The sequence below is a fragment of the Odontesthes bonariensis genome, chromosome 16 (genome assembly GCF_027942865.1).
Source record: "Odontesthes bonariensis isolate fOdoBon6 chromosome 16, fOdoBon6.hap1, whole genome shotgun sequence".
Classification (NCBI taxonomy): Eukaryota; Metazoa; Chordata; class Actinopteri; order Atheriniformes; family Atherinopsidae; genus Odontesthes; species Odontesthes bonariensis.
In genome coordinates this window covers 3,575,489-3,602,364 of record NC_134521.1, presented here as the reverse complement: position 1 = coordinate 3,602,364, position 26,876 = coordinate 3,575,489, and the positions used below count along the sequence as shown (strand labels likewise).

General features: G+C 41.0%; 1 protein-coding gene across 2 annotated transcripts; it reads left to right on the top strand.

The window, feature by feature from the left end:
- Positions 1-4,156: 4,156 nt before the first annotated feature.
- Positions 4,157-26,412, top strand: dtx2 (deltex 2, E3 ubiquitin ligase). 2 transcript variants are annotated; one of them, XM_075487413.1, is made up of 9 exons: positions 4,157-4,745; positions 6,032-6,620; positions 10,923-10,981; positions 15,832-16,071; positions 18,221-18,288; positions 19,125-19,292; positions 19,810-19,971; positions 22,681-22,770; positions 25,115-26,412. In XM_075487413.1, the coding sequence occupies exons 1-9, from the start codon at positions 4,436-4,438 to the stop codon at positions 25,355-25,357; spliced, it is 1,929 nt and encodes a 642-aa protein (XP_075343528.1). In that variant the 5' UTR covers positions 4,157-4,435; the 3' UTR covers positions 25,358-26,412. The 2 variants fall into 2 exon arrangements, with proteins under 2 accessions (XP_075343528.1, XP_075343529.1); XM_075487414.1 differs by lacking the exon at positions 15,832-16,071.
- Positions 26,413-26,876: the final 464 nt, after the last annotated feature.

Genomic DNA, 26,876 nt, shown 5'->3' with positions numbered 1-26,876 from the left:
CCCGCTGTAGTGGGGCGGATTAGAGTCAAAATGTTCACAGAATATTTCAGTTGGTGATACAAGCACCAAATGTGGTACAAATGATGTCCAGGGTGTATTATTTAAGAAAAGTACGCTGTCCAACTTCAAATCCAAGATGGCCGCCAGTTTTCAACATGGCCGCCAAATTTAGTGTAATAGAAACGTCTTTCAAGGTAGAATTTCATAGAATAGACATGTGTTGATTACCACAGCTTCAATATATATATATTCTGTCTAGAAATACCCAGTGGTGTCAACTGCATTCCAATATGGCTGACGGTTTTCAAGATGGCGGATGTTAAGTCATTCAAAATTAATGTTTTCGAATGTTTTCTGGCCAGACATTCTGCTAGATCATTCACTGGGTGATACAAGTGAAATTTGGTCCAAATGATGTCAAGGGTGTACTATTTATGAAAATTATGCTATCTGGCTTCAAATCCAAGATGGCTACCAGTTTTAAAGATGGCCACCAAATTAAATTTAAAAAAAGGAAACAGAAGCATTTTTCAAGGTAGAATTTCGATTAATAGAAATATGTTCATGACCAAAGTTTCCAATTTATGCTGTGTCGAAATATTCAATGGCACAATCTTTATTCCAATATGTGCTGCTTACCTTCAAGATGGCGGATCCTACGTGAAATCCCCGAGCTACAGAGCGATGGTGGACGCCAGCGGTGAAGGAAGCGCATGTGGCTCTGTGATGGACTGGCGACTTGTCCCGGGTGTACCCTACCTCTCGCCCAATGACCACTGGGATAGGCTCCAGCCCCCCCCCCCCCCCCCGGCGATCAGACAGTTGGATTGAGTGGATAAAGAAAATAGATGGATGGATGGATGGATTTCCCCAAGGCTTTCAGAGCTAGCAAAACTCAACTGTGTTCAGCTTCTAAAGACAATAGAAGACTATCTCACACATTGGAACTCCTTACCCATATCATTCGTGGGGAAAGTTGCCATGATGATCCTACCAAAAATCAATTATCTCTTCTCGATGATACTCATCAATTTAAAAATCTCAAACTTGCCACTTATTAGCCCAAATATCAAGTATACTAAATGTTTTAAAAGCATTAACATCAGTTCCTCTGTGACAGCCAGGAATTTCTTAAAATAAGCAAGTCTTCACTCTACCATTGTAATTGTACACCCTTCTTGAACAATCCTGACATCCTTCAAAACAAAACAATGCTGAATTTTACTCAGTGGAACAAACACGGAATGAAGTGTTTAGAACATATCATCAAAAGTCAAAAATGTACTGTATATAACCTATTTCACTCACTTGACAGTATGGTATCAGCTGCAACAAAAGTATCAACAACTCAAATCTATAGTAAGAAATATACAATCAGCCAACTATCCCTACAATTAAGTTGTAGTTAAATTCTGTTACTTTAGAGTCTAGAGTAACAGAATTTCTGAAGCTGAAACGATTTCTGGTATTCCACAGCAGAAAAGAAACCACAACCACAAAGGAGTTTATTGTGTTAATTCTTAAGAATATTGTTTTAACTATTTAGAACCCGAAAATCACCGAAAAAGTTTTGTGCGTAAGATGTGTCCCATGATGCAGCTTATCAAAATCAAATCAAATCAAATTTATTTGTATGGCTATACAAATTCAGCACATTTCATGTACAAACAGTTCCAAGTGCTTTACATAAAATAAAACCATTGCAGCAGGGAGTGCAAGAAGCATTAAAAATACATAAAAGAATATAAAGAGAAACAAATAAAATAATTTAAATGAATTTAAAAACAGGCAACAGTCTAGATAAGTTAAAAGATATTTCATGCATAGACACATGAGAAAAGAAATGTCTTTGACCTGGATTTAAAAATGTCTCCATTTGGTGAAAGTTTAATCTCCACTGGCAGTTTGCTCCACTTGTTTGCAGCATAACAGCTAAATGCTGCTTCTCCATGTTTAGTCTGGACTCTGGACTGGACCAGCTGACCTGAGTCCTTGGATCTAAGAGCTCTGCTGGGTTTATATTCTCTGAACAGATCACAGATGTATCACTTATGTGCTGAGGCTCAGCCCCAGCCCAGTTTAACCCCTGGTTGTGTTGAATATTATATTTTTTTGTACATTGTGTTTAAACTCTTTTATTAAACTAAATGCGTCAATTGATTTTAAAATGCTGTACGTGTTATATTTACATTCTTTTCCAAGTTCTTGGTGGGATTTAAAATGCATAACACATCATGCGTCATTGAAATAAAAGCCATAAATAAGTTTTAAAAAGGGTAAAAACTGTCAATTTTTCAATCACAGATTAGTACGGTATAGCTACATGGGACAAGTGTTACATGTGTCATTTTGAGAGAACTTAGAAGGATGTTTACTTACTTATTATGTGTCAATTTATTGGTTAAATGGAATTCTCAAATCTCATTTCTTCACTGACTTAAACTACATTCTCTCTGGACTCGTTTGGTTCTACTGCCATTTAGGTATATAAAAGGAACACGGTCCTCATTATCTTTAGTTGTTGTATTAATTTTGCTTCACTTATTTGTTGTGGACAGAATGCAATTTATTTGAGCCTCATTGATACACGAAAAGCTCCCAGACATAAATTTTGATGAGTAGTAACTGACGACTGAAGGGTCTTGATCATTACATATTTGATCATAAGCCAAGTCAGGGAACACTTTAAGAAGGCCGCTTCCACCATGCCAGTATGAAGTGTATTTCTGTGTGCATAGTTAAAAACGTTTTTCAATAAAAGTGTAATCAATCACCTTGAGGTTTTGGCTTGGACACCTCGTTACTTATGTCGTACATGTTTATATCCAGTTGAGGGCAGAAATGCTTCAAAGGGGATGAAGCAAAGGGGGATAATGCAAAAGAAGAATGCAGTATTCATGCACACTATGTAAAGCTTCTAATTTAGAGGCAATGAGATCTATGCGCTTGGATTTCTTGAAAAATATCGTTACGCACAATGTTTTGTTTAAAATAATTGTGCGTTAAGAATGGAAAAATGGTCAGTGATGACTAAATAACTTGTGGTCCACTTTAAGGACTGCTTACCTCCATCTACCGCTCCATGAATAAATCACCACACAACCACTTTTGCAAGTGGTGAAACCAGAGAGAAATAAAGAATGTGTTATTGATTGAGATAAGAATTTGAGGTCCTTCCCTTCAAGAGAGATTCACGCTGAATTTTATTGTATTACAGCTGATTTCACTGAAAAGGATACGAGTATTCGATGCATCTTCAGTGCTCCACATTAGGAAACGTGGCCGCTAAGCATTGGAAGATAATAAAACAATGGCCCAACAAGCACAGAAGTACTGTAAAAGTACATTCATATACAATTTGTGTTGTTTTTTGTGTTCAGTTGTACATACTTTGCACCATTCTAAGTCTTTTTGTATATATTTTTTGTCCAATTTAGCTTTTTTTCACATTTCTTTATAGACACATTTGTGGCACAAGTGTGGTTGTTTTCATATCTGCTCATTTGAAGTTTTTCTCTCACTATCATTTGGCGTCGCATTTAGTGATTTTGTGTCCTCGTTTGATATATTCTTTTTAATATTTCATAATCAGAAGCCTTTTTTATGGATTTCTTCACAAGATAAAAACACACCAGCAACAGCCGGTCAGAATATTTCCATTCAGAGAGCAGTTTATCTTTAAAAGATGGATGTGTAATGTTTAACTTTGGGTTGTTTTTGTATGAGAACATTAAATATGTAATAACTCTTTGTCAAGACATATTTCAATTTTAATTCCTTAACGTAAGCGTCCTTCTGTGTCAATATTTGAATCAAAAGCTATATTGTGAGAGCAGGTTTTAGACCAACAGAATAAAACTGGAGCCGTATTGTACAGCCAGTTTTTAATCGACAGAAGTTGCGATGTTTCGTTTCTGTGCCCTCAGCTTGGAGATTTGTGTTTAATTTCTTAAAGACTACAGGAATTTTTGAAAGGATTTAGTTTATTTTTTATTTAGTGAATTGTTTATTTATTTGTCTATTTATTTATTTTCTTTCTTTATTTTATTTTACTTTGTCACTCCTTCGTCGACGCTCCACACCCGCAGTTACATAATTGTACCGTTGGTGGCGGTAATGCAACATTACGGATGCTACCCGCCAATGAATTACAAGAAGAAGAAGAAGGAACCTTGGTAATGCTGTTACAAAGCTAACGTTATTCACGTACAGCCGGGCTTTATTGAATGCAACAGCTTTGTAAACATGCAGTTACATGTTAATCTAGGCCCTTACCTCGTAACTTATTCAGAGGCGCTTTAACACATTCATAATGGAGATTTTTAACGAACCAAGCTAGCCTCACTGGCAGACTTTTTGTCTTTCGTTGTTAACCACAATCGGCTAACCAGAGTGAGTTTGTCGTTAGCTTAGCTTTAAGCTAGCTTTGGTGAATATGGCGATTGTGTCTGGTTCCTGTGCCAGAGTAAACGGCTCTAGAAACGGGCCCTCTGTGCCAGCTACGCCTTCTGGATCTGTGGTGGGACAGTCTCAGCCGATGATAGCGGTGTGGGAATGGCAGGACGACCAGGGCTACTGGCGGCCTTACAGCGGCCAGGTGAGCGCCCACATCGAGCGGTGTCTCTCACCGCGCAGAGGAGGCGGAGGACCCGGCTCCACAAGCATCTGCCTCGGACAATCAGACCCCAGCCTGTCGCCTTACCTCATCGACATACCGAGCTTAAAGCAATTTCGACAGGACACAGGTGAAAATGTTCAACACGGCACGACATTTAACACCCATCCCCAACCTTTCTCGTTTCTTCACAACAACGCTGAAATATTTTCCACGCATTTTGCGTATGTAACGGGCCTAATTTCCACGTATTTTGCGTATTTAACGGGCCCTGTTGTTGTTTTGGACGTTAGCTGCGTAGCTTTAGCTTGCACGCAGTGGCGATTCTAGAGTCTGTGGGGGCCCCGAGCACAAAAAATCCAAGGGGGCCCTACCGACCAGTGTTCGTCACCAAAACATCTGACACCAACGAAAAATGTATGAAATAAAACCTCTTTTTATTCCAAACATGAAAAACATTGTTATTTTTAAAATATACATGTAAAGAATAAATAAATAACTAAAAAAAGACTACGTTGTCTACGTTGGCACTTGATATTCGCCTGTTGCTATTTAGCTACCGGGTGTAGCTGGCCATCCAATAATAATTGTGTTCATTTAAAGATTCTTTGTGACAAGTAAAGCTGTTCATGATATCGATTTCATAAGTATGGTTTTTATTTTCCACTAGCCTTGAATTTCCGGCGAACGTTGCCAATAATCGCAAACACTCTGAGGGGCTAGTTCTCCGCGAACATAGCCTACAGTGGAACTTGACGTGAGTTTGACGAAGTCAACAATGCAATTATAGAATTATAGAATGGCATGTTAACTAGACAATCTTTGACTAAATCATTTAAATTTAACTGTTCAAAGAAAACATGTTCACCACGAACGTTCGCCACTGTTTGAGACAGTTTATAAAGTAACTAGACAATCTTTGATTGAATGCATCTCAGCTCTCAGGGGCCCCCTAGTGGCTCGGGGCTCCAAGCAGTTGCCTGCTTTACCTGTTGACAAGGTGCGCCTCTGCTTGCACGGGCTACAAGTAAAGATGGTTAGATAGTTAGGTTAATCTTTTGGGTCTCAGCACTGGTCAGTGTGTCATAGCTGCCTCTTAATCTTGTTTAAAACTCTTCTCTTCGTTTGGTGTTATTAAATAATTGCTTCAAGCTGATTATTTAACCTTTTATTATTTACCTGCCAAGTAGTTTGAATGAAAAACAACAGCTCTTCCTTATGATGCTGTAAATGCGTTAAATGACTGAGCCCTGAGAAGAATATTCTTTCAATGTTAAACTCTGCACATAAATGCTAGGACATGGTACATTTCGGCAATGTAGCCTTTCTTTGAGATTTACAAGGCGTATTCTTTTAATAACTCTCAATACATCTTTGAATTCGTATTTTCACTGAGTCCATATTCTTTATTTTCAGGTAAGACGAGGTCCGTGCGTCGATCTCTGTTCGCCCAGTCTTCAGGCCTCGGCAGTGGCGTTTACTGGGAATGGGCCAATGATGAAGGAGGTTGGACTCCTTACGAGACTCGAACCTCCATCCTTTTGGAGCACAGCTATCAGGCCCGCCAAGGCACAGCAGACTTGGGCCCACACGGATACAATTACATCGTGGATCTCACATCGCTGGCCCAGGTTAATAAATCCACGGGCTTCAGGCGCCAGGTGCGGCGGCAGTGTAATCTCCCTTACCCGCTGGCCTCCTCGGGTCCTCCGGCCATTCCCTCGGGCCTTGCCTGCTCCTGTCAGCAGTGTTTGAGCCACAGCAGCACAGGACCCATGCCCAGCCGTTCACGACATTCCTTTTCTTCAGGGAGTCTGAACCGGCCGAGCCTCCAAGGGACGGGAAGGGCTGCGGCCGCTCACCCGACTTCTGTCTACTCGCCGTACCCCAGGAGACCCCTCTCTGTCGGGGGAATGACCTGGGGCAGCCCCTGGCCTCCACCAGTGTCCGCTAGTCATATACCTGCACCGCATCTGACCAGTTCTACAAGTGCCAATGGATTAAGGTTGGTGTCTTACATAGGGCTGTGCAATTAATTGAATTTCAATTTTGATTTCGATTTGGGCTCCCAACGATCACCAAAATAATACAATCGCGAAAAAACGATTATTTTTAAATTAATATTAAAGGTAGGGTAGGAGATCCTGGATTTTGAGTCCAGCGAAGCTGCATTTTGAAAATACACAGGTAAAAAGTCCCAACCCTTTTCTTCACTTTCCCCCCGAAGGCACGCCTCTAGAGTACATGAACGCGCACGAGCGCTGCTCTGACAGCAAGCATCGATCGTTGCCGTATTTAGTATTTAGTATATGATAACTATATGTTTAATAATGCTATTTGCTAGCCAAGCTGGCTCTAGTTTAGCTTCCTGCCAAGCTTCTGGACGCGTAATTCGTTCACGGAGCAGGGTACGCGCACAGGGGGAAGGAGGGGGAGGGAGGAGCAGATTACAGTTTGATAGACGGCATCAGTATCCAATCATTGTGAACGGTCCGTACACAATGATTGGATACTGATTTTCCTAGATTGTACGTTCTAGAGGCCACTAAAACTTTTCATATTTGTGTCAAAACTTTTAAGTAATTGGTTGCAATGGGGGTGTGAAGAGTATTTCAAGCAATATGTAAAAAAATGTTCCAGAAAAAGATCCCCTACCCCGCCTTTAAGTTCTGTTTTGCAAGAACTTGTATCTTGCGTTCTGAATGACACGCGCATGCGCACATCCGCCCCTCCCGAAGCCTCAAACTCTCTCAGCCAGAGGAAGGCAGGTCGTGCATCATCCGCCGGAATAAAAACTCAGCGCTAGTAAAGATGGCACAAGGAGGCCAGGCACAGCAGCGTTTCGTGAGCAAAAAAGGGAAAACCAACTCCGTTGTCTGGGAACAGTTTGGCTTCGAGGAATCTGACGACGAGCAGAAACATGCTATATGGTAGTGGCTGCAACGCAAGGGAACACTACAAATTTGTTCAACCACTTGAAAGCTAAACAACGAGTGACCCATGACAATTTAATAAAGAAACAGAAAAAGCCATCCACAACCCCCTCAACCCAGACATCCATAACAGACACACTCTACAGCGCAACTTTTTTTTTTTTTTTAAGAATTGTTGAAAGGTGTCTTTTCAATAAATCCAAAGTTCCCAAAGTCATGTGAAATAATCGTGTTACATAATCGAGATTTCAATATTGACCAAAATAATTGTGATTATGATTTTTTTTTTCCATAATCGAGCAGCCCTAGTCTTACACGTGTGATGGATTTTCTTTTGGTTTTATACTGATAAATTACAATAAACTACAGCAATGAGGACTCGCGCTAGCTGCAAGGAAAAGGAGAGCATGGGGTCCTTCATCCCATCCTCTTTGTCTTTCCTGTCTGTCTTTTGGTTGAGCCATCCAGTTAAACAGGAATGTTTCTGTGGCTCCACTGCTGCAGTCGTATGTTTGCTCTGGCTCAGTTCCTGTGACTCTCGTCTGCGTCATCTGACCTCTCGCTTCCTCTTGTTCTTGCAGTGGAAACATTATGGAAAAAATAACTTTTTTTCCTGTGCTTAAGAGCATATATTTGGGTGTCTTTAGTCACTGCAAAACTCCAAGTCAACTGAGGAAAAAACACAACCGTCCGTAGCTGCTTTCAAATAAGGGCCGACGATGCCTGGTTTTGTTTGTTTTTTTTAAAAATGTTTCTTTAAATGTCAATTTACAAAGTTATATAGCCCGTTAGAAAATCAGATCTTCCATTCGTCGTTGAATGCACCTAAAAGTTTTTTTTTTTTCAAAAACAAACATGGGTGAAATATCGCCCATAAAGGAAACGGCCATGAATGTTAGTCGCTCTTCTCTGTGGTGTTATTAACCGGTCAGCAGGCGTTACTTCCACAACAGACATTTCATTAAGACTGGAGGGAATTGTGTCAGCTTGTGAAAAAGTGCACAATATATATTTCCTTTTAATGGCTGAGAAAACCTCTTCCAAAGACAAACGACTAACTTGAGCGTTTTTACCGAATATGAAGTTCCACCTACAGTTTTTACTGGGGTCTAATTTTCCGTCCTCTCCTGGCCACTGGATAGTAATAGCTGTGTCATATAAAACCCGTCCATCTTTATTACACACCAATTGTCTAAATGTTTGCAGTTGTTGCATACTCTTAAAGGCCTACAGAAAGGTGATTTTTTTTTTTTGCACAAAACTGAAATGGCAGATCGATTCCTTATATACCATGGAATTGTTTTATGATTTTAAAATAATTTTAGGTCCCTGGATAGTCCTGATTAGACCCAATAAACTATCACCACTTTTGATTCGAATTTTGGCAAACCGACAACAGGTGCGTGACGTCACGTGTGCACTAAACAATAAACATGTCTGATACCAGTAGTTCTAGTAGCGAAGCCAGCAGTTTGCCAGACCTGGACAGCTTCTTCACGGCAAATTTCGATGTGTGCCGCGGGACGTCGCTTGGAAATATAAAACGTTGGGTTCAGTGCAGTTTTTATTGCGAGTAGATGTACGAAGTGCGTGTGTTGCCCTCAGCACCAGCAGCTCACACCACCGGGGACAGAGGAAGCAGAGAGACCCGCGGTCGGACAGGAATCCACCTGGCGGAGAGCGAACACACTCTCCGCTGTCAGTTACGTCTGCCTCATCAGCTCTATTAACACTATGCACACACTCACACGCACACACACAGAGTCGCACATAGAAACATTTTGACAAGAGTGTGTTCGCTCTCCGCCAGGTGGAGAGTGGAAATCAGCCGGCAGAGCGATCATGTCCACGTCGGGGCTCTTGATGATCGCTCTGCCGGCTGATTTCAGGACAACCATCCCGCGGTGTGTCCGCTCTCCGCCAGGTGGATTCCCCCTGAGTGTCCGCACCGCAGGGAGCTGAACACGGCGGGATGGCTCCGGCTGATTTCACCAGAGAGGAGGCAGGCGGACAGGGAGGCACACAGACACAAGTTCCGACCGCAGGTCTCTCTGCTTCCTCTGTCCCCGCAACATTTGAAACTTTTCAGGTGAGAAAGTAGTCATTTAGATCCCCAACGTGTTGAAAACCTGACAAAATACCGGCTGTTTACCATTTTGTTCCGACGAATTCGGCGCTGCTAAAGCTAGCCGCAGTGAGCTAACGCACTTCCTGTTATTTTCACAAAATAAAATACCCGTTGCCTTTTATCATAGGGAAAACAGGAAGTGAACCTACCCTCGTTGTAGCTAGCTTGAAACTGCCGTTTTGACAGGAAATGACGGTATGCCGGGTTGCCGCCATCCTGCTGTGCTTCTTGTCTTCTGACAAAGTCGCTAAATTGGCAACACGGCAGCCAGGAAAAACAGTGCACTTGTGACGTCGCACGGAAGCCCCGCCCCCAGTCTGCAATTCCAGGAAGGTTTCCTAGCGGCAAATTCAAAATCGCAAATTTCATGCGTTTATGAAATGTTTTGGTGTAGAGTCCAATGATCATTATTGTTCCTCTGTGTATGTATTATCATTATGTATTGGGTGTAGTGTCAGCTTTCTGTAGGCCTTTAATGTTTGTTGCTTTTGCAGCTGTAACGGTGCTTTAAAAATACAAGACGTGTCGTTTTTGGTGTGTTTCGACTGGCTTTGCTAACGTTTAGAGGACCTCACAGCATTGGTGACACAATTGTGTTTCGACTTTATGAATGTGTTTTGTTTTTTTTGTGATAAGTTATCAATTTTAAACAATCACAAAAAACAAAACAGCACAGACTCTGGCTCATAAATTACTTTTACATGATTTAAACATTCTACCTACCTACTTTTTTTTTTTTTTTTTTTTTTGTTTGGACCGAACCCAAAAAAAGCTCTTTATACTCTTTGCCATCGTAATCACGTCTGCCATTTAACAGACTCGGCAAATAATGACGAAAACGGCGCAACGTAAAAGGTGGAGTTTGTTTACTGCCCCATCCCACTTCAGAAATGAAAGCTGCCCATTTATTTTCCCTGATGGTTGTTTTGCACAGGATATTGGTTTGTCGGCTGTCAACCATCTGCATATCAACTGTTAATCCTTTTATCTCTTCGTTGTTGTTGTTAATCGGGCTCAGGCATGAATAATCAGTCAATTTGCTGGTGTCATTACTGTGCTGCTTTTCAGCCGTTGTAGTAAATGGAAACCAAAGCTTCAAGCTCTCTTTAAAAGATGCTGAATCTATGACGTGCGTTTTGAAAAACCAAAATAGTTCCTAGTCTTTGTTTTGCTCTTCCTGTCCGTTTCATTGTTGCTGTTCTTTTTACTGATTGAATGTCACTGTCTTGTGTTTCCTGGCCTCCAGTGTTCCTTCCATCTCTGTCCAGCTGAACGGCTCCACCAGCGTGAGCTCTGCCCTGGCAGGTAATCGGGTCACTAACCACCCATCCTAAGTGTTTCCTCTGCTCACTGTGTCCTGGACCCGGCCGGGTGCAGGTTTGATTTCATAGTTTCTCAGTCATTTATAGGTTTCACTGCTCCGCATTCGTCTTGTGAGTGTCAGTCTTTTTAGGAATGATATGGTTGAAAGGGCAGAAAGGAGGGGGTCAAAAATAAAAAATTAATACCACAGTAAATTAATTTTGAAGCACTGTTTTCCAGACCTTGAAAAGTCTTGAATTTTGTGTGAAAATCTTAATAAAGTATGGAAAATAAATGTATGGTAGAATGTTACAGTATGCTCAAAGGCATTGTGAAATGAGAAATAGGAAGGTAGGCTATAAAACTATAATTTTACTAACTGGTCACGTACTGTATTAGCCTAATGGGATGAGATATGAGTGAAGAGACTGAATTCTACATACATTCATCCATCCATTAATTTTTTTTTTATAGATAGTTTGATGTGAAATTCATGTACTTGTGATTTTCATGTTTTGAAACGTTTTCATCAGTAAAAGCATAATTTACTGTGAATAATTAGATTAGATTAGATTCAACTTTATTGTCATTGCACAGAGTACAGGTACTGAGACAACGAAATGCAGTTTAGCATCTAACCAGAAGTGCAAAAAGCAGTTAAAGTGCAGAGTATGTGCATATGTAAAGTGAAGTGGTGAATAAATACAAATGTAGAATGAAAAGGTAGATTGGAATAATTACAATGAGTTACACAGTGAGGTAGTATGAGATAAATGGAATGAGGTAGTATGAGATAAATACAATGGATATAATACGATGTGAATACACAATAGTGGGATAATACAGTACTAATAATGCATTTGTTCATTGAATACTAGCCTATAAAAATGAACATTTCCAATAAACACAGTTGGTACAATCTCAACCAATGAAGCAGGCACACAAGTTACAAGTACATAAAGTCTGTAAGGTCTTGGGGGAAAAAAGTATCAGTTTTAAAAAATGAGTCTGGAAAAAGTCTGGAATTTTTAATTTGGAAAAAGAGCAAGCACCCTGTATATGTATTGTATTTATAGCAGTATACATGAAAACAGCCCCCACACAGTCTTGTTCTTGTAAATTTCCTCTTGCGGTCTAAAGCAATTGGCTCTCCATCCAAAGGATCCCGTAACGCAGCTCATCCAGCAATGATTTCATAAGCATGTATGTAACGTGTATGTCTACCTCAGGCAGTTCTTTTACATTCATTCAGACACTTTGTTTTTCTTTCACGCCATTTCCGTGGTTGTGTTAATATAAAGACTTTACTGAATTTCTTTTGATGGCGGGGAAAAAAACGAGCCAAAAGGTGTTCCAATGTGAAAAGTTAAACATGTGAGAGCAATTTCACTTATTAAAGACTCTTTATAAATCAAACATTAATTTCTGCCCCAATTCCCCAAACATCTAGAATCTTAAGTATGCCCCCCCAAAAAAAGAAAGTGCTTTAGAATCTGTATTTCTGGCTTCTTCCTCTCATCACCGTCGGATGCTGCTTTGTCCTAAGCACACACTTTGCTATCAGCTGTCAGAAATATCTGAATTCTCATCAGCAATGACAGAATGTTTGGTTGGAATCTGCAGTCTGAACTGTTGTGGCTCGGCTCGGGAACAGAAAATATTCATCCAAGTTGTTGCACCTTGCACGTTCATTTTGCTTAGTTCACGGTGTCAGCAGCCTTATGCAACACCATGTCATTTCATCATATTTAAATACGATCCAGATCAGACGGAATTTTAATTCCAGCAGCGCTATTTATAAGACGGAGCTTTTTAAAAACTCAACACACTTTCGTTTAAATTAGCATACTTTAAATGATTTAGTAGAGTGAATAAGTATAAGATGGGAGATAATTTAAAAAAAAATAATTGAATCAATGTAGTCCCCCCAGGGAAAGATTTATTCTTTTGTTTGTTTTAGCAAACAAAGATATAACCAAGAGTTGTGAAGTCTCACATTGGTAATTCTGAAATTGTCATATATATTTAAAGGTGTCATAGGATCATAACGTTTGTCATTCAGAATTTCCCGCCAGAGTTTCTGTGATTGAGAGGCGCACGTTGGCGCTTTGATTTGACTTTCCCAGCAACGTCACCAAACGTCAGCAGGTTATGGTCGCTGTAAAACGGCAAATATTTAAAAGGCGATTGTTTTTCTTCCCTCCCCCGTTGCACGCCTCCGAAATTAGAAGTCGTGTTCTGGGCTACGACGAGGAAACGAATCATTACCGTCAGCTTGGAAGGAGGCTTGTGTACCGCAGCCTCATTAGTGGTGAGCACCAAACCAAGACTTCAGTAAATCTTTTAAAATCAAAGGTCAAAGGACTTTAATGGTAATCAGTGCCAACAATAATACAGTTCTCTCTTCTTTTCTTTTTTTTTTTAAGCACATAATATTGATATTACTTTCTCCTCTGCTGTTGGAGGTCGAATGTACATGTGAAAAAGCATAAATGTTGCTTTTCTCTGTCGGTCACATTGCAGCTCTAGTGAGAAACATCGTCTCAGATAATCTTCCTTATGAATTTCAGATTACAAACGGGCCACGCAGTTGAAAACTCCTGCTGTGAAATTAGCTGAAAACATTGTGTAAACACAAGAAGAGAGAAAAGTCATTAAGCCAGCAAATTCCCTCCGTGATGTTTTCATCTTCCACCGTCAGTTTTAGCCACTGTGAGCGTTCCAGATGCAGTGAGGCTGGAGCCCCATGAAGCCTTGATTGTACTGAATGAACTAAGATTGTTCATTTGTTTCTTAATTTTAGAATGGTGACAGTTTAAAAATTCTTTCAAACTTTATTCTTCAAAAAGTTTAACAGAATTTTTCGTCTCAGTTTTATTTATGTAGAGCCAAATCGCAACCAATGTCATTTCAAGGCACTTCAAAAAATACAGTCCACTGTTCAATTCATTGTAAGCCAATCAAAATCCAATTAAATGCATTCAAATCCAAAATAATCCAATTCAAACAATGCCAATTTAAAACCAACAGACTTCAGAGAATGTTTTCTTCGATTCGGTCCCCCCGTCCGGAGCATGCACGAGCTGACCGTGGAGAGGAAGAAACCTCCATCAGAACCAGGAAGGGCGGCCATCTTGATCAGTTTTGGGTTGAGAGGACAGGAAAGAAGGGACAAAAAGCACCACAACACCAGGCCAGGAGAAACACAAATTAAAGATAGATAGATAGATAGATAAGTACTTTATTCATCCCAATTTGGGAAATTATTGTGTTGCAGCAGCGTACAGAATAAAAGATATGTAGACAATTAAAGTAAAAACAAGCAAATAGAATAAAAATAGAGAATAAACATCAGCTATAAACAAATCTACAGTATGAAGAGTAGGGTAAATAATAATAATAATAATAATAATAATAAACATCAGTAAACTAAATAAAAACAGATTTGTACATTTAAAAATAAAGGTAAAAATAAATTTAACTGCGCAGACTGAACCAATAAGAAATATAGGGTATATGGATAATTTACATTATATTGTACTATGATGATATTTGTGCAAATGTTATTAGTTATAGACAACAATAATGTCATATGTGCATGGAGAGTAAAGAAAGCAGAGAAAGAGTACAGCTGATGAATCAGAGCAGCCTCTGAGACAATTTTTCATCTAACTGTCACACTTGTGTGTTATGTTTTTTATTTTTTCGCCAGTCTGGATTTTTTTTTAATAAACCATTTCAAACATAATGGATTTCAAAGGGCAGCCGGTATTATTAAAACATAAACCCTAAATAAGAGAAGGACTTTTAACCAACCTGACGTTAGACACTGGCTTGAGAATGGCCGTTTTGAAGCCTTTTGAGCACTCTTTTTATAAATCGCAGTCAGAAATGAAAATTATTTCAGCTTTGCTTTAAAAGTTCCTGCAGCAACAAATTGTGGGACGGAAAGTGTCTACTGTGGTAAAAGGGATACTGGGATAATGGCGCTTTGAGCATTTAGAGCAGGGATGGGCAACTGGCGGCCCTCGTCCTCACTCAGTACGGCCCGCAAATAGATCAATAATAATTTAATAATAAAAAAAATAATAAAACATAACAACTTGTAATTATACTGTTGACCGATAGAGGGCTCGCCATACGCAAACAATAGCGAGAGAAATCGCATTTTTCAGCCAAAATGGGAAGAAGAGTACCTCTTCAGTTTTGTTCTTTGTTATGAAGGAGTTCAAATTCCTTTTTGCACTTTTTTTAAGCAAATGTTTTGTCTTTGTTGCTTATTAAGGACGTGTTTAAAATGCATTTATATGCAGAAAATAGTTGTATGTTGGTGCAATAAACATACAGATTGTATCATTTGTAGCGTCTTTCATATCCAATTATTCGAAGTGCGCGGTCATGTTGGCCCTCCAATGATAGTGCTGAAAAAATGTTGGCCCTCTTTATCATGGAAGTTGCCCCTCCCTGATTTAGAGAGTTCAGCTTCCACTTCAACACTTTGGGACCATTTCACTCACTGAGGAAACTCCGTCAGAGTGAAACCTTAAGGTGACCGTAATTTGCACAGCCGGTAATGACAACGCCATCAATTCTTAGAATATTTCTCTGAGCTCAGGAGATGAAGGCGGTCTGAACGGTGAGGAAAATGCACGGACAGCGTGCCGGGTTCATTGAAAGTTTTCAGTGCTGTCTGACTTTATGAATGAGGGCTCGCAGTGGAAGCATCAGCTGCCGCTACATTTCTCACTCTTTTGATTTGTTCCTGTCTACTTCCTGCATCTCTCCACTTGCTCTCAACCCTCACCCGTCCCACTCTGCCCTGTCCTGCCCACCTCACCCCCCCCCCACTCCAGGCATGGCCTCCATTTTGATGTCGGCAGTGGGACTCGGCGTGCACTTCACCTCTGCCCCCCTCCCACAGCAGCAGCCACAGCACCAGCAGCATCAGCAGCCTGCTCCTTTCTCTCTTCCTCCTCCTCCTCCTCTTCCTCCTCCTCCCCCTCTCCTCCCCCCTGCCAGCAGGCCCAGCAAACCCCACAGCAGCAGCAGCAGCAGCAGTTCAGTTAGGAGAGCAAAGAGGCAGCACAGGAGAGGTAGCTACCACGCCTCCAGCCCTCAATCCATCTCTTCATCTCCATCTCCCTCCATCGTGTAGTTGCCATCTCGACAGGCTTGAGCGACATTTCATCCTGCACTGCTTTTTTTTTTTGCTTTTCTTTTAATTCATCTCTCCTTCATCCACTCTATCAGAGTGTAAAGATGGGTGAAATAATAAGGAGGAAACCACAAATGCAGAAATGGGCTCATGGTTGTGAGGATGACAGGAGTCACTGTGGTCGTCATAGTCACAAGGTTTCTCCACGCATACAAGAATAGATATAAGGATAAAAAAGCACTGGAGTTGTTTTTCCGGAGGGTCGGTGTAGAACAAACCTGTACTAAAACACTTGATGAGTTTTACTGTGATTCATCTGCGATTTGTATGAATCATCTTATTGGTGTTCACTCAGGCTTTGGTTTTTAGTGCTGAACATCACCGATCTGCAGCTTAACGAGCTGTTGAACTGGGAAAAAAGAAAAGGGACTAACAGAATAAAGATGGTTCCTCCTTATTAAAGGGATGGTTCGGAGTAGATTCAACCTGGGGTCATTTGAACCGTGATATCCAGCCAAGTAGCCCACCCGAAGTTTTTCCGATATTAGCTGAACATCAGCTGAGTTACTGAGTTATCCCGAATGGCTTAGTACAAGGGTTAATGGATCCTGGCAGTATCTCCAAAATGACCACACTAAAATCACATGCCATGACACCAAACTTCTACAGTAGTACAAATATGGTCTGTACTCACCAAACGATGCATTTGGAAGTTTGTACATAGTCCAGGAGTTTATTATTATCAACACAAGCCTGATAGCTTCTCTGCTGCTAAAGCTGCGTCGACGTCACTTCCTTGATCTGGGAGCTTCAAAGTAAGATGAGGGTTGATCTACTACTGTAGACAACAAAGTATATTCTATATTCTACATGTTTTTTATGAATTTTTATGTTGTAGAGTTGTGAATTTATTTTAATAATGGAGAAATTGAGCAGCCTTGCTTTGTTGTCTACAGTAGTAGATCAACCCTCATCTTATTTTGAAGCTCCCAGCTCCCAGAAGTGACGTCGACGTAGCTTTAGCAGCAGAGAAGCTATCAGGCTTGTGTTGATAATAATAAACTCCTGGACTATTTTCAAACTTCCAAATGCATCGTTTGGTGAGTACAGACCATATTTGTACTACTGTAGAAGTTTGGTGTCATGGCATGTGATTTTAGTGTGGTAATTTTGGAGATACTGCCAGGGTCCGTTAGCGCTTGTACGAAGCTATTCGGGATAACTCAGTAACTCAGCTGATGTTCAGCTAATATCGGAAAAACTTCGGGTGGGCTACTTGGCTGGATGTCACGGTTCAAATGACCCTAGGGTGAATCTACTCCGGAGTGTCACTTTAAGTGGGAGATTTTCTGTGTTGACGAGAACAAGAGAGCAGAGGGCATTTTCATATTTTTTTTTTTTGTTTGTTTGTTTTGTTTTTTGCCACCATGTGTCACTGACTTAACTAAGCAGTGAAAAATCATTCACTGCAGCAGCAAGTCAGCCCGGAAGGATACAAAATATTGAGTCCCGCAATCAGATTTGCTCCTTGATAACCTAATACATAGAAGAACTTTCAAATTCAACTCAATTTCAGTCGAGCTCTTTCAGCAGCTCTTGGCAGTGAGGAGAAAAAGCTCTCAGCGAATGAAAGCAGAAAGACAATATGTGTCAGTAATATTGGCTCATTTTAGCTATCCTACATGCTCTGCTGCCGATGATGAAAGGTCCAGACCGATGCTCGAAATGAGTTCTTAACTTGCAGAAAAATAGTTTCCTAAATGGACTTGACACTCGCATGTACTATATGTAGCAGCGTATATTCGGTCCGTATCTGTTGGTCACTGCATCTTCTGCTCTCTCATGACGTGGCCTCCTCATCTCACGTATTTGCATGTTCTGTTGTGTTTAGGATGTTTGCCATGATGGGACACCTTTATTGGAATATTAGCAGAGGTAGAAAGACTTGAAATGTAGAAAAACATCATCTTATCATATCTCATCTCTTCTTTTTCATGCCAGTTTATTGGCCTGGTGTTTTAGCACCTGGCCTGTTTCACCTGCTCGTTCATCATGTTGCATTTTCTCCCTTTTTCCCTCTTTGCCAGCCTCAGCTCAGAGACCAGAGGATGTGATTCAGCGCTACATGGAAGTGGTGGCTGCAGTGCCAGATGAGGTAGACAATATGATATGTGGTCTTTTTGTAAAGGCAAACTAGCCACAGAATCATTTGTGAAATGACTAAATGGAAAATCTCCCCCAGCATTGGCATCATTTCTTTGTTGAAGCACTACACTGTCTTTATATTTAACTTGCAAAATCATTTTGTAATTTTTCAACTAAACCAGGGGTCGTGGCTTGGGAAAATAAATTTAAAAAAATATCCAATTCAAGTGTATTTTATTTGTGTTAGTTCGATTTTTTTTTTTTTTTTTTTAATTGTTTTTTTTTATTGTAGTTCTAAATTGGAAGATTATTGTGATCTTGAAATATTAAAATAAAACTATATTTCATCATTTTTCGTTGCTGAAGATATGCGAGACTTTAAACTCCACGTAGGCCAAGTATGGAGAAATGTAAGAAAAGAAAAATATCTGAAGAAAATAGAACATTTAATGATGGCTGGGCAGATTCGTTTGCATTTACCTCTGACGAGAGTGGCTTTCCAGTAGGCCTAATTTGTGGTGAGAAAGAAACCTTCAACTCGTCGTGTTTTTTTTAAAAAATTATTATTATTATTATTTTTATCTTTTCAAGAGTTCAAAATGTGTTCATTACATAAATAAAATTTAATTTTAGCACTTCATGGATTTTGTAAGCAACACACTATAGTTGTTTATTTAAAGCATTAAGGTAAAAAAAAACAACAACAATATCTTCATTTTAGATGTAGAAAAGTATTAGCGGGCTCCCAGTGTTTTCTTTTCCGTGGGAACCGGGTCCAAGTGGCTCTTTGAGTGTGAAAGGTTGCCGACCCCTGGTCTAAACATACATTCTTTATCTCGCGTTCAGGACTGCATCATCTGCATGGATCAACTGTCCAATCCGTCCGGCTACGAGACGCCGCCGTCCGAGGAAGGAGGCCAGAGCGTCCTCCCGGACGCTGTGGGAAAGTTCATCAAATGTGGCCACACCCTGCACATGCTCTGCATGCTGGCCATGTACAACAATGGAACAAAGGTGGGAAATGTCCTATCCAACAACTGCAATGTTACTTTGACAGAAAACTAAAGTAAATGAAGTTGATGTACGATGGAAGTATTCATTTTGAAGGTATGGAGACCAGCGGTGGTGAGGTTAGCGCTGTGGGTTCGACTGAAGTCGTAGAAATGGCCTCCGGTTGCTTGGCAACATAATGATGATGACGAGACTATATTATTTATAATTTATTCTTACTGAAAAGGTGGCCTGAGAAGTTTCAGCCTAATTGAATAACCGTCACATCTTCGAACACCTGCTTGTTATTCAGTGATTTCAGTAAGAAACAGTAAGAAAATTGTTTGATTTTATTTATTTTTTTTATCAATTATTGTTTTTATTTACCATATATATATATATATATATATATATATATATATATATATATATCTCAATATCTCAAATGAGAAGAGCTGGTGGAACATTTAATCAAACGGATGTTGCGTCACCAGTGCGTAGCGACATGCTCGGTTTAGGAAACTCCTCCTCTCTCCCACAGGACGGCAGCTTGCAGTGTCCCTCTTGCAAGACAATCTACGGAGAGAAGACGGGCACCCAGCCCAAAGGCAAGATGGAAATTTACAGCGTGGCTCAGTCACTGCCGGGACATCCGGACTGTGGCACCATCCAGATAATCTACAGCATCCCTCCCGGCATTCAGGTACATCTGCTCACTGAGCCACCATGTCAACGATTAAAAAAAACAAAGAAAAACAAACAATATGGCAGTAGCATGTTCAGACAGAGCTGAACTACTGGCTTTCATAAGGTCCTATTAAATATATTGTTCTTCTACACACCCGACAAACTAATTAATGACTAAGTTTTGAAGCTTTTAGGTAGAGATGGTACAAAGTGATGATTCAATTCAGTTTTCTTTATATTTGAATTAAAGTTTTCTTTAATTCAAGCCAATTGGAGTCCAATTCATTGTAATCATAATACAGGCAAATCCAATTAATTAAATTAAAAATTAGTCCAATTCATACATACAGAGCCGATTCCAAAAACAATTTTCGAGCTAAGGAAACCAACAGATTGCACCAAAACTTGTGTTCAGTCCAATCTCCCGGCCTGAGCGTGCCTGAGGCGACTGTGGAGAGGAACGACTCCCTTTGAACATGAAGAAACCTCTGGCAGAACCAGAACCAGGAAGGGCGGCCATCCGCCTCCACCAGCTGGGGTTTGAGAGGACAGAAAAGAGGGGACAACAAACACTGTAACACCATTCAAAGGATACCTGCTGAGACGGGGAAACACCAGTTAATGACCACAATAATGCCAAATGTACACAATGTCATATGAGGACATAAAGGAGGAAAAAAAGTGAGGAAAGGTGTGATGTAAGAGGTCCCCCAGCAGCCTCGGCCTATAGCAGCTTAACTATGGGACGTTTACTGCGAAGAAACTGGTTTTATATGTGCATCAAATGATCAATTCTGGTCAAAAATAACTCCAGGGTTCCTCACTGTAGTACTAGAAGCCGAGGAAATGCCCTCTGAAGTGACCACATAGCTGGACAAATTCTTCCTGAAGCGCTCGGGTCCAAAGATAACAACTTTGGTTTGATCTGAATTTAGAAGCAGAAGTTCAAACCGAGCATCAGAATGGGGGAAGACTTTGAGCAGGCATGGTTGTTGGTGCCAGACGGGCTGATCTACAACCGTCTCGGATTTACAGAGAATGGTCCGAAAAAGAGAAAATATCCAGTGAGCGGCAGGTTGTGTGGACGAAAAGGTCTTGGTGTTGGTGTGAGGTCAGAGGAGAGTGGGCAGACTGGTTCGAGTTGATGGGAAGGCAACAGTAACTCAAATAAGCCCTCGTTTACAACCAAGGAATGCAGAATAGCATCTCTGAACGCCCCACACGTGGAACCTGGAAGAGGATGGGCTACAGCAGCAGGAGACCACACCGGGGGCCACTCCAGTCGGATAAGAACAGGAAACCGAGACTACAATTCGCACAGGCTCACCAAAACTGGACAGTAGAAGATCAGAAAAACTGGTCTGACGAGTCTCGATTTCAGCTGCGACATTCAGATGGTCGGGTCAGAATTCGGCGTAAACATGAAAGCATGGATGCATCCTGCCTTGTACTACCACGTCCATCCCTTTATGACCACAGTGTACCTTCTGATGGCTACTTCCAGCAGCATAATGCACCATGTCACAAAGCTCAGATCATCTCGAAATGGTTTCTTGAACACGACAATGAGTTCACTGTACTCCAATGGCCATCAGAGACGTTCAGCCGACAAGTCTGCAGCAACTGCGTGACGCTGTCATATCAATATGGACCAAAGTCTCTGAGGAGTGTTTCCAACACCTTGTTGAAAGTATGCCACGCAGGAATTAAGGCAGTTCTGAAGGAAAAAGGGGGTCCAACGTTTCACTAGGACGGTGTATGTCGCGGCCTTTTAAGTTTCTAAATGATATTTTCCAACAAAGGCCGTGGGTGGCAGCAGGTGGTTGTGTTCTTGCACGCACTTCAGTTGATTGTTAAAATATATGTTGTTTATTTTTTACCAACAAAAAAATATGAATAAAACAATAACAAACAAAAAATTCTTACAATTTAGATGAAAACGAAAGTTAACTTATTTGAATTTAACAAGATCTAAAAAATCATTCCACCACCACCTCCCGTCCTCACACCGGAGCCCCCGGTGTGTTCTTAATCTCTCCGATTAATGGGCGGGTCTAAAAGTCACCAAAATAATTTAAACAATCTCAAATACAAAAATGAACCCCAGATCTTGACTCTAAATCAAAGAAAGTATATTTCAAAGAAAACCAAACCGATAGAACAAAACATAAATGGCCACAACAGTGTATCTAATAAAGCGGCCGGTGAGTTTATATCTGTTTTGAATGAGACAAAAGTCTGATTTTTATTTATTTATTTATTTATTTTTTGTAACAAATAGAGATATGGAAGACTCAAACGTGTTCTTAACCTATCGTCGCGTGATTCCATCTCATAAACACGAGTTTCAGGGGATGGATGCTGAATATGAGAGAAGACGGGAGAACAAAATGCAGTCTGATCTGCGGTTTGCTCAGCTTCAACAAGTGTTTTCCAAAAATGTTTTCTTTGGCTCGGCAGTAGGAACCTTTTCCCCCATCTCACTGTCCCTGCTTTACAACCCCCCCCTTTATGATATTCTTCTGGGAAAAGTCCAGTTTCTTTCTTTCTTTGCAGCAAAGTGCTTTGTCCTCTCTTTATCTTAAGTTACATAAACTTAAATGGGATTTGTATTGAGCTGTCGGGCAAACAAAAGCAGTTATTAGATTATCGTTTTGTGCCAGCCGGCTGATCTCTGGTATTAAACGTCATAGCGTTGATCAATTTTTCTGTCCTCTTCCACCAGAGCCCGGAGCACCCCAACCCCGGACAGCCGTACAGCTGCAGAGGCTTCCCTCGGTTCTGTTTCCTTCCAGACAACGACAAGGGCAGGAAGGTATTTAAAACGCTGAGATCAGCCAGTCTGACCAACGATGACAGACACAATAATAAATAATAAATTACCCTGACTGCTGATTGAGACCGACGTCGGACTGGTTGCACTCGTGCTCAGTGCTTCCTAGGGATGGGAATTGATGAGATTTTTACGATTCCAATTCCATTTTCCATTCTGCGTAACGATTCGGTTCTTTATCGGTTCCCTTATCGATTCTCATTTGGAGAAAAAGGACAACAAACCGGTCGATTAGCATCAACTTTGTTTAGTTTAGAAGTAACACGAGTCATGACCTTACAAACCCAACAACGGTGAGGTCCACATTGGTCTATCCTGGCCTGGGTAATTTAACTTAAATGTTTGTTAGTTAGTTAGTGACCTGCAGTGTTAGCCGAGGACATGCTAACGTTGCTAACGTTGCTAACGTTGCTGGGTTCAGATTCACCAACGTTAGTCCGGAGCGGATCGAAAACGTGACATTCATTCATAGTTATTGCATGTTGGTAGTATTTCCTCCCTTTGGTGAAATATTCACTTTGCAAGTTGCCCTGTTGTCGTCTTTTTTAGGGATGTGTAACCAAACTTTCGAGCGTTTGTACCGCTTGGGCGCCATGTTTACTGTTGGCTGCTGGCTGCGCCGGACTCGCCACGCAGCGTTGCGCCCACTGGAATCGATAAGGGAATCGTTTGCAAAAATCGCAAAACGATTCCAAGGAATTGAAACACAGGGAACCGGTTCTCAACAAGAACCGGTTTTCGATTCCCATCCCTAGTGCTTCGTGCAGTAAAACATGAGGAACTGGTATACTCATGATGCATCTGCTCTCAGTACAGTGGGAAGTACTAAAATCCCCCAAAAATATTGAAAATTCTTAACATGTCGTCAGACTGGCAAGTCCGCGTATACTTTAAAAGGAGCCAATTACACCCAAATCAGCCACATTATGTCTGCTCCTTTATTCTTAATGTGATGGTCGGGCTTCGTTTAAAGATGAAGGTGCATCGTCAGCTTCCTGCTGGGATTAAATCTGAGCTACAAAAAATATTCATAGCAGGTCACAGATGTGCAGATTATTACTGAAGCGCACTCCAGATTCATAGAAGAGTTGAACATTTTATGAACAGCAGCAGAGGAATTATGCGCAGAATATTCAGGTCTACGAATAAAAAAACGTAATGAACGGATCTGAAATTGAATCCTGAATATTTTGTGGTCGTTACGTTGTGCCTGGTGTGCAGAGGTGTGAGCAGAATGGCATGTGTGGGGGGGCAGAAAACAGTACCTGAAAAAATGGGTGGAAAACCACTACTACAACTTCAAGCATAATAATAATAATAATAATAATAATAATAATTCAATTCGGTAAGGGAAATATGGTCACACTAGCATAAATCATGACCGTCAAGTTTAATTTTTAATTTTAATTAACGTGCTCCACATTCTCCATTTGAGGGTTTAAATTCAAGTAGATACTCGGGGCAAGACATCCAGCCAACTCCAGCTTTTTATTACCTTCATTAAGTCTACATTTCAGATCATTATATACAACAAAAACAGCCAAAAATGTGAAAATCGCCTTTTTTTTTCAGCAGCAAGGGGTTAAGGTTACGGAGGGGGGGGACACAATAACAAAAAAATAAATAAAGCTATAAACTGCAGATATATGCTTGTTTAAAAACCTGCATTTATTCTATCAATACAAGGCACAGAGATAATTAATCGTGGCCTTTTTTCTGGCCAGTTTTCTTTGGATGGACAGGGCAGTTCTCAGGGGGGCGGGACTTGCTCCTGGGGGGGGGGCAGGGCCCCCCCGTAGCCACGCCCCTGGCGCTTCTGCACTGTAAATGATCTCTCTAATTCACAAACGGGGAAATTGGAAAAAGTGAGTCCGGCTGCAGCGGATCTGTGCTGCACCTGACTCTCACCTTTTATAATCGGAGTCCTCGGTGGGGAGTTTGAGATGATGAAATCTTCCAGGCCGTCCCACAGTGCAGCACACAGCGGGGGCTGCTCACCAGCTCATGTCAGAAAGCCATTAACTACAGTGACTTCATCCGTTTACACTGTTTTAGAACTCAGGGGGCTTAAAACCCAACTTTAATATTTCCATGCAGAGGACAAAACTTCTGTTCTTATTTTCTGTAAACACACGATGGTTATTTCAGTTTGTTTCATTTTAAATAATCTCAGAGAATCATGAAGTCTAAAAATCTGCACCACAGAGACGCTGGAAATCTTTGCTATTGCTAGAAAAACTGAAAGGGTATCAATCAATTTTTTTTCCATAATGCCATTCCAGCTCTCTTCTTGTTCTCGTTTCTTATCTTTTTTTTTGTCCAAAAGGTTCTGGAGCTGCTGAAGGTGGCGTGGATGCGCCGCCTCATCTTCACCGTGGGGACCTCCAGCACCACCGGGGAGCCCGACACGGTGGTGTGGAACGGCATCCACCACAAAACCGAGATGTTGTCCAATTTATCGGGCCACGGCTACCCCGACCCCAACTACCTGGACAATGTTCTGTCTGAGCTGGCCTCTCAGGGCGTGACGGAGGACTGCCTCAAACCCGCAGGAGGCAGCAGCAGCTAGGCCACGCCCCCCCCCCAGCCCCCCACACTCACTCACTGCTGTCCATCCAGTTAACCCTTCAAAGTCCTCCTCTGCCGGCAGGTGGACACCCCGCAACCTGTGTCCGTTAGCCGTCTGCCTAAATGTCACCGAGCGAGCGAAGGGGGGAAAAAAGTGAGCTGAAGGTGGTCTCTGCCCTCTGAGAACAGATCCCAGGAGACTGAGCTAAGAAATAAATTTAAAAAACGGGGCTGATCGCAGTCTGTGCCTCTTTCATCGAACCTCCCACACACTGTTGTTTCTTTCCCCATCGAAGCCTCGTCGTTTCTCAGAGGGAGCTTACTTTGGGGAAGAAAATCTCATGAAGCACTTTAGTTCTGACCGTGCATTTAGCTGACCAGATGTGTGATTATTATTTTCATTTTTTTTCCCGGTAAAGGGCAGTAAACTTGTTCTGAAATTGGGAACACATGCAGTCAGGTGTTTGTGCCGCCGACCTTCGTTAGGCTCTGCAAACACACTGAAACTTCAAGTAGCAAAATCAGTATATATTAGCATATTTGAAGAGAGGAGGCAATACTTTACTGTTGTAAATAAAGATGTGGAAAAAAAAACAAGTTTTCTTTTTGTTTGTTTGGTTTATTTTTCTTTTTACACTATTTTAGATTGGACCCATGTTCTATTTAAATCCCCCAACACACGTGTGCAGTCTGCAGACACGGTTTGTGTTACTTTGTGTTGCCATGGATGTAAGAAAGGGACGTGGTTGCATCATAGAAAGCTTCGTAGCCTTGGAGAAGGATGGACACTGAGATGAGATTTTATTTTTTTTTTAAAGAAAGTGCTGGTTCAGAAGATTTGACAAGTGTGACAATCAAAGTCATCAGACTCGTCTTGATTAAACAAGACACACACAAAGCTGCAGTGTGTTCATATTCCAGTGGACTGCAACCCTCTGTGTTCACATGCGGCTCTCCATACTGCAGTACAGCTGCTCCACTGAGTCTTGACGTATGTACAATGACAAAATTGGGGGAAAAAAAGTATCTGCAATAAAGAAATGATGCAAAATGTGACTGTTCCCGGCTTCTGAGTTATTTGTCGAAGATGTCCAAGCTTGATATTTGGGTCAGAAATGGTGTAAAGATGACCTCAAATATGCACAGTCATAACTGTCAGAGATGAAGATGGGCACAGGGGTGTACAAACAGCTTAACATTATTATCAAATTTATTTATATAGCACATTTCATGTACAGAACAATTCAAAGTGCTTTACATAAAATAAAAGCATTGCAGCAGGGAGTGGAAGAAGCATTAAAATACATAAAAGAATATAAAGAGAAACAAATAAAATCATTTAAATTAATTTAAAAACAAGCAACAGTCTAGATAAGTTCAAAGATAGCGTGCAGATTTCATGCATAGACACATGAGAACAGAAATGTCTTTAACCTGGATTTAAAAATGTCTCCATTTGGTGAAAGTTTAATCTCCACTGGCAGTTTGTTCCACTTGTTTGCAGCATAACAGCTAAATGC

Bases quoted from the DNA above. Each gene is read 5' to 3' on its own strand.
- dtx2 (XM_075487413.1), top strand. From the start codon at position 4,436: ATGGCGATTGTGTCTGGTTCCTGTGCCAGAGTAAACGGCTCTAGAAAC. The intron at 6,621-10,922 runs GTTGGTGTCTTA...CCTGGCCTCCAG, and splicing joins ACAAGTGCCAATGGATTAAG to TGTTCCTTCCATCTCTGTCC. The intron at 22,771-25,114 runs GTATTTAAAACG...TTTGTCCAAAAG, and splicing joins ACAACGACAAGGGCAGGAAG to GTTCTGGAGCTGCTGAAGGT.